Source organism: Triticum aestivum, chromosome 4B (genome assembly GCF_018294505.1).
Source record: "Triticum aestivum cultivar Chinese Spring chromosome 4B, IWGSC CS RefSeq v2.1, whole genome shotgun sequence".
Classification (NCBI taxonomy): Eukaryota; Viridiplantae; Streptophyta; class Magnoliopsida; order Poales; family Poaceae; genus Triticum; species Triticum aestivum.
Window position 1 is genome coordinate 549538929 of NC_057804.1, and position 8640 is coordinate 549547568.

The 8640-nt window shown below is 45.7% G+C and overlaps 1 protein-coding gene across 1 annotated transcript; it reads right to left on the reverse strand.

Annotated features, from left to right (window-relative positions):
- Positions 1-605: 605 nt before the first annotated feature.
- LOC123095181 (expansin-A19-like) lies at positions 606-1509 on the reverse strand. The gene is made up of 2 exons (XM_044516987.1): positions 1380-1509; positions 606-1237 (listed from the first exon to the last, which is right to left on the reverse strand). Exons 1-2 carry the CDS (start codon positions 1507-1509, stop codon positions 606-608), a joined length of 762 nt encoding a protein of 253 aa, XP_044372922.1.
- Between the last annotated feature and the right edge of the window lie 7131 nt (positions 1510-8640).

Consider the following 8640-nt stretch of genomic DNA (forward strand, 5'->3'; position numbering starts at 1 on the left):
CGGCCCCTGACCTCTGGAGTGCGCTGCAAGTGGGGATAACAATTAGATTTAAAGGGGGCTATATAAGCCACCCTTCTTCTATCTCTAGACCTAATCCTCGAAATTGCCGCCCTCCTCCATTGTTGAACTGGAAAATCTCATTCCCCATTGATTCCTCCGACGAAAAATTGAGGATTCAAAGAAGAACCCTAGATCTATAGTTCCACCAAAGAAAATTGTGATCCTCCTCCATGTGCTATACCAAACTTGTTACCCTTAGAGTTTTTGCAATCTTAGGTGGTAGGACTGTAGGAGTCTTTCCTGGAAGTATTCTTGCATGCGGTGTGCTCCAGTAAAGTTTGTAAAGGTCTGATGATTGTCTTCAAGACAAACCATCAGTGATTTGAGAATGTATATTAAATAGTGGTCTTCCCACGCCAAATAATATTTGAACAGACGAGGCTACAATTTACAATGGATAGGGGAACCGAACAGTTAATCAAAATAAATGAAAGAAACAATCATACGTGCAGATGAGAAATTACATGTACAACAACACCTCGTCGATAATAATAGTTGTAGTGTATATGTCTAGAAATGATTTGCTAATACTAGCAATGTTTGTTCTAGTAGTCAAACTGGCGCCAGGTGGTGAAGGTTTGTCCAAACTGCCACCAGGCCGGCACGACATCCTGGAAGACAAGGTACTGGCCACCGGTGGAGGTGATGGTGAAGCTGAGCGCCTGGCCCACCAATCCCGAGAGGCAGTGCCAGTTGGCGCCCCAGTTCCTGGACATCGGGATCCAGGCGGTGTTGGTCCCTTTCACCGACATGCTCTTAATCGACCCGCTCCCGGCGATGTTAGCCACGAGCACCAGCTCAAAGTAGTTGAAGCCGTTGATGGTGAACCGCACGCCGCCCTGCCTCCAGCACTTGACCTGCTGGTAGAAGACGGGGATGATGCCGGCGCGGTAGATGCCGATGTTCTCCCAGGCGGGCTGGGACATGTCGAAGTGGTGTCGAGGAGGGTTGCACCACCCGCCGTTGTCACTGGGGAGATCCCAGTTGGGAGGGCAGAAGTTGGTGGCGGAGACGGTGACGGAGGTTCCGGGCTTGCACATACGCGACTTGCTTGTGTCACAAATGATGACGTAGCACTGCCCGCATGACGCACCGTCGTTGAACAGCGCCGTGCTCAGCGCCACGTTGTTGATCCCGTACCCCGCAACGTATAGGTTCTCGTACTCACATGCGCCACCTTCACATTGCACATGCAAACACATTCAGATACACGCACACATGGATTGCATTGCATGCGTATCATGCATAAACCGTAGTAGTATTGTGACAATTGATGGTGGCGGAGCAAGCCGGAATAAACGCTAGATTAGCGAGCTTACCCATTGTGTCGGAGCCGTCGGCGCCGCCGTAGAAGGTGGCGGTGGCCGGGATCCAGTTGGAATTGGTCGGCGCGAAGCAGAACGCAAGAACGGCGGCGAACAGCTGCAGGAAGCGCATCCCAGCTGCCATCTTTCTGCTCGAGAGGGAGTGCCAGAAACAGGGAGAGATGGTTGAGCTTCTCTCGCAGCTAGCTAGCTTGATACTCGAGAGTGGATTTAGAGGTGAGGAATGATTGCGACAATGGTGGTGCTTAAATAGGAATGTAGCTAGCGTATTAAATCGAGAAGAATGATTGTCGTGTTATTTAACTAACATATGAGATCGCGGTTCCAACGATCGTATGGATGCAACCTCCACCGTTTGACTCTTGCGCTCTAATCATCGAACGTAGGTCTGATCAATGGATGTCGTTTCTTAACTTAATATTTTCAAAATGATAGGTTAACTGAGTACAACTAATTTGAAATGGTTCCAGAGTATAACCAAGTCTATAGCTAGCTCGCTTTTGTTCAGCGCGCACAAATATTCGTGCAAGAGGTTTCTACTGAACTGATATGAAAAGTATCCACGCGAAAGCCAGAGTATTTTAAAATTTAAAATTGTTCTTTAGGTTGTGCTATTCCCGCTAGCCACCACTAACTGTCTCTAACTGCAAGCCCAACTCTCTCCAAATCCTTGCAGCTCCGCAACCGACTGTCGCTTTCTAAACTGACTATTGACGATCGATCTAATCACTGAAGTAGTCAAATAATATGCATGCATTGCATCCTCTTGCTTGCTTCTTTTTGAGGCCAAACGACCAAACAACATTATTACTTGGTAGCCTAATTTATTTAGAGAAAACATGCATGATTACTTGATTAATGTACATCTTTCCTCAATAGTTGTATTATATATGTGGGTTATTCTTATCAGTTGTCCTGTTTGAATTACACTCGGATTGCAGCATAAAAAAGATGATAAGCACACCAAGGCATCAATGTTTATACAAGCATATATTATTTACTTAATCCTCGTCAACTGAATAAGCCGTATGATCAGTTACAATCATGCAACTATACGACAGTTATGTCTGCAACATAATTTTTTAGGAGAAACTCTTCAGGCTGGTTTTGTTATATGAATACAATTAAATTTGCTTCACGCCAACAATGTCCATGCTAACTTAAAAAAACCTATGAAAGTTGATCATTATTTGTGGTGAAAACCAATTAGTGTTCTAGGGTTTTTGGGTTGACCAAACTTTGCAAATTACTTGAAGGCCCCTTTGATTCAATGGGATTATTAAAGAATATTTGAATGCGTGTAATCCTCATAAATGTTCCCTATGTGTTTTGCTTTATTTGTACTATCACAATTCATGCATGAATTCATTTGTTAAGATTCCTTTGTGTCAAATTTAATGAGAAAACTTCAATTAACATAAATGTTTTGGAAATATTCATACGCTTTTATGTGGCACCATCAATCATTATTTATTGCAAATTCTTATATTATCCAATTTTCTAGAATTTGTGTCCTATCATGTGAAATGAAGAGGCCATGTAGCTATAAGGTTGGGCAAGTTGTTTTAAGATCCAAAGATAATATGTCCTACTCGAAGCATTGAATGATCAAAACATTTCCAGTAACAATTCAAGCTAGATTTACCATTTATTCTTTTAGGACCAAAGAAAATGGTACCGTGTATCATTCAACTCTTTTATGGAGAAAATTAAAGTACCAACTTTTTAATTCAACGGTCAAGTCTATGTGTTGATGAACTTCAATCACCATCACATTCAAACTGTATCACAAATGTGTTGATTAGACAATGATATGTACATTATAACCAAGTTGTCCATCATTTTCATGTATGTATGGGACTTTTGCCTTGGCAACAATACTTTTGCCTCGAAATCTGCACTCTAAGCATTAAACATGTCAAAGATATACTGAACCCACATCCTTTCCGAAAAGGGGTTAACCTTGGCCTATTGCATAATTGTGATGCACACACGACAATCATTATTAAAAAGTAGCAAACATTCAAACCAGTCAAAACAAAAAAAAAAGATGCGTAGCACAACCTGTCTAGAGTTTCATAGAGTTCCACAAAATCTTCTGGAAGCGCATGCAGGAGTACCCATCATAACCATGGAAATGTCATGCTCGATCATTGCGATCCTTCACGGTTGAGAGTTCTTCAGCATGCAATCCATCCGTGTTTGATATGAGGGGTCTGTTCCAAGTCGTCATGGTGGAGCAAGAGGAGGAACCAAAAGCAAACCTGACATTGGTGGGTGTTGATGAGGGAGGTGAGTCCTCATCGCATCATGACGTTGAAATCGAAGAAAATCTCGCGGGCTCAAGATGCATGGGGAAGAAGAGGTCGAGCTCGACTTCTCGGGTGAGGTAGATGATCTGATAAATGATATTCGTTTGCTTATGCTCTTTAGGGTTCATACGACTAAGCCCTTCTGCCATCCCGCGCTACTGAAATCTATGTCCATTGCTTGGTCCCCAGCCCAGGATGTTGTCTTCAAGTTTTTAAGAATAAAAGGTGCAAGGAGCGCCAAACTTTCAATGAACAAAGCCAACAAGATCAGTATACATCACATAGTCCAAGGGTTACAGTCCGAGCATTACATGTAAGTTACAAGCCATCTCAAAGATACATGGACCTAGAATGTAACATAGACAAAGGGCACACCCAAACAAGAGACCAGTAAGGCATGTTTCTATTGACAAAGTGAACATCATTAATGTGGCTCTGTACCGCTCGAGCTGCCTCGCCGCCCTTCTCTTTCCCATAGGTCTCCACCGCTGCAAGATAAGGACACTTGAATATGTAGTCAGCGGGCTACTCAATATCTTTCCATCGGTAGGCAGTTTGCTATGGGTAGTCCAAAGAGCCCACACAAGGCCCACAAATGTAGTCACACAATCCTTGGTATTTTACCCCGGGTATCGACGAGGAGGAGAAGAATCTGCTGTAATGAATGAGGGTCCCATGTGCAGTTGAAACATTCCCAAACACAACTTCATAGGAATTTGGCCGGCGGGCATTGGAACAAAATTGATCCACATCTTCTAGGGACCCACAAAGAGCACTTGAACCATTCCCAGGTCCATGTAGGTTTTGGAGGTTTATCGCCGACTGGAGACGATCTTTGGTCACTTCTTAGAAGAAAATGCGAATTTTGATAGGGACGACAGTGTCCCAAAGAGCCTTGGCCTAACGGATCTACGGGCCAATCATAATTTTAGTGTATGTAGATTTGACCGAGAAGTAGCCAATGCTCAAGGTCCCAGCGGATAACATCCCTAACTTTTGAAAGTTGGACCTGATCAAGGTTGAGGATCAAGGTGTCCCATGGTGCCCTCTCCATGTCGCTTAGGATTCTAAGGAATCCTAAGTTAATCTGGTTGTGTCGTAGCACATCTTTAACGAGGATATAAGAGCCAGAGGCAGTCACGAATAGATTCGGGTATTTGGCGTAAAGCGGCGTATCATGAAGCCATTTGGTGAGCTGTAATTTGGTGTCAGCCATGTTCCCAATAGAGAACTGGTTACCCTAGTTGAAAATATCTTTGCATTTTTGGACCTCATTCTACTATTGAGAGCCCTTTTTCCTCGAAGTGAAAAAAGATGAATTTGGGTAGTATTCAATCTTTAAGAACTAAGCCAATAGACTAAAAGTCATTTTGAGAAATCTTCCAAATCCACATGGTTAAAAGTGCAAGGTTTATTTTGTTCGAGTTTGCGATGCCAAGTCCTCCATGTGCTCTTGGCTTAAAAATGTCCTCCCAATGACCATGTGATATGTTTGCTTGATAGGGACAATTTTGAAAAGAAACACAATCTAAAATTTTCGAATTGGCTGTGGGTCCTATCACCCAAGAGGAACAAACAAGCCCTTGTCATAAGATGGAATGGCCTAGAGGCACACCTTCATAAGGGCCAGCCTCGCCCTAGATGATATGAGTTTAGCTTGCCACAAATCAACACACTTTTCTACTTTACGGGTGATAGGATCCCACTCAGAGCTGAAGAGGATTTTGTCGGCTATGAGGAGGTTGAGGTAGCTAATGGAGAATTGAGCCAGCTTACATTTTAGTAAGTTAGTTTCGCGTAGCCCCTGGTCGTGGTCCACCTGTCACACATCAATTTTTTTAAAGGTTAGTGTTTTCATCAATACCGAGACGTTTTCACGTATAACTATATATTTTCAAGATGCAAGAATAGTTTAAAATAAAATACATAGCCAACCCCGTCCGACGTGATCTGCTAGGCCTTCGCTCCCGGGTAAGGGGAGGAGGAAGTAGCGGAGATCGTCGATGTGGTGGTTCCTCTTGATGATCCAGCGAGGATGGGGCTGCGCTCCGACGAGAAGATGGAAGTGGTCCGGCAAGTCGTCCATCGGAGGACGGCGGCGACGGCAATCTAGCCCTTGAAAGGTCTCATTCCCAAGGTATGTATGCCAAAATTAACTCTGCTTGACATGATTCGTCCTGAATCGTGGACCTTGGTCGTCGGGAAGAAGAAAGGGCGCCGAACGGCTGCCGGCCGGAAGTTGACGCCGCCGGCGGCGTCCTCGCCGAAAATGGCGGCGAATGGGATCAGATTAGCCAGGGCGACTCGTTTGAAATTCCTATGGTGCGCGGATGGGCCTACTTCGGCGAGTGGGCCGGCGTCGGCTGGGTGTATGGCCCAATGCGATGGACCGAGCGATGGGCTGGGATCAGACGGGTATACGGCTCGGTCTGACGCAGGGCCTTTCCTATTTAGCGCTACAGGCGCCCGTTTGTGTGCATTTCGCAAACCGGCGCCTGCAGCGCCCCTTACTAGGCCGGCCCATGCAGGGGTCCTTCTTCTATATTTTTGGAACGCAAAAAAGTTATGGAGCGGCTTGTGACTTGACCTCCCTCGCAACTACATGCCTCTGTTGCCACCCCGCCACGCACAAGGTAGTGATAAGTTGTAACCTTTCCTCTCTTTTATTCTCTTCTTTTCCATTTTTTCCTTTTACATTTTCTCTTTTTCGTTTAGTGTTTTTTTCCTTTTTGTACGACCAGGTTCCCCCTGCAATGAACTTTTTTTCAAATTCAATGAACAATTTTGAAATTCTATGAACTTTTTCAAATTCGATGAACCTTTTTTCAATTTTGATGAACTTTTTTCAAAATCGATGAACTTATGAACTTTTTTTCAAAATTGATGAACTTTTTTCAGTTTTGATGAACTTTTTCAAAATCGATGAACTTTTCCAAAATCAGTGAACTACTTTACAAATTTGATGAACTTTTTTGTTCAAAATCGATGAACTTTTTCCAAATTTTTGAACTTTTTTAAATTTTTGAACTTTTTTCAAATTTTCATGAACTTTATCCTAAATTTTGTGAACTTTTTTCAAATTCGTGAACTTTTCTCAATTCACCTTTTTTCAGTTTGTACGAACCTTTCCAATTTTATGAACTTTCTTGAAATTCACGTTTTTTATATTTTGCATTCATTTTGTCATAAAATAATACCAGGCTGGATGTATAATAAAGGTTATTTGTCCACAAAGTAAACATCGTAGGGACTTTGGCCTAGTGGTTGCGTTCGATTGTTACCGCACAGGGGTCAGAGATCGAATCCTGTCTCCACTTTATTTCTGAGCATTTTTGTGCGATCTAACAACCTCGCTGCGTTTCTTGGGCCGGCCCAGTTCGCGTCTGTGCATGCGCCAGCGGCGTGAATCGACGCTCACAGCGCTGTATAGGAGCTCCCCTGACGCGGTCGATGATATCGGGGTCTTACAATTCGGTTTCCTCGAGCGACAAAGCTGAAGATCGACGTATTCCTTCTGTCGAGGGCGAGGTTAGGGTTCGGCAGTGGCCATCGCCGGGTTTCCCTCCTCTAATATGGCAAAGCTCGCCGCATCCCACCGGTGGCCATGGCTGGTCGGGGAGATGCCCCCCCTCCCCCGCCGCACCCCCGGGCTCCTGCGCAGCGGCCGTCGCAACAGCCGGCTCCTCAGCCAGGCGGTGATGGGGCTGGGCGCGGGGCTGTTGAGGTCGGGTAGGCCCATGCGACTCCACACACAGGTCACAGCGGTGGCCGCGGGGTGCAAGGCGGCGTAGGTCGGGGTGACTTCGGGTCTGGTTCCGGAGGTGGCGGCCGCAGCGACCTTGGGGCTATCGCAATGGATGGAACCAATGGAATGACAGAGGAGAAAGAGGTTTTGGCAACAATCAGTGGCAGCGTAATTTCAACCCTCCTCCCGGCGAATTCGTTGAGGGTGCTTCAGGACCTCACTATCGTCAGCGGGGTGGTCGGGGAGGGGGAGGTCGAAACCCCCCTCCATGTCGCCCATATATCCTCAAGGTCTGCCCTAAGCAGCCGACAATCAAACCGGCAAATTCCGACGGTGGGGCGGCGAAGATAGCCGCGACCACTGCCTCTACCACGACCACTTTGCCTGATGCTGCGATGGCGGCGGTTTCAGCGCTGGCGGCGGTGTCCGTTCCGACCGCGACGACTTCCGATGACAAAGATGGGATGAGCGACAAAGGCAGTGACAAAACAGATATTGTGAGGGCTAATAAGGCAGCTCGCAAGAAAGAAAAAATGACATGCTATCGTTGTGGGGTGCCAGGACACTTTGTGGTTGACTGCAAGGCCGTGCTATGCGATATATGTGTGAAGCCTGGACACTCATCTGACGACTGTCCACTTCTGTTGATACCCACGCCTGTGGTGACTATTTATGGTGTTTGCAACAACAAGCTCATGTTCTTCGAGACTCCTCGTATGATCTCGGCGACCCCTACGTCGGAGAGCTCGAAATTTGGTTTGGTCAAGGTTACTCAGGGGACATTGACAGAGGAACAGGTGTGTCAGCAGCTCAGACGGCTGGTTTTTGAGTCTTTTCACTGGTCTCCTGTTAGGTTGGAGGATCAGGTTTACAGAGTGGAGTTCCCTAGGAGAGAGGATCTTAACCACTTGCTTAAGTGTGGCCTCAGTAAGGTGCCCGGGAGTAAGTGTATTCTTGAGTTTGACGAGTGCAGAAAACCTGAGCCGATGGGGATACCGATGGAGAAGGTATGGGTCAGAATCTCAGGGGTTCCGGAGACTTTGCTTAATGATTTTCTTATTGTCTCCAGTCTCGGATCTCTGTTAGGGAAAACAGAGAAGGCAGACATGCCTTTTACTTGTCTGCATGGAGCTGCTAGGCTGCTTGTCAGTGTGGTGGGTGCATAGTATATTCCAGATTATGTACCATGGACTTATGA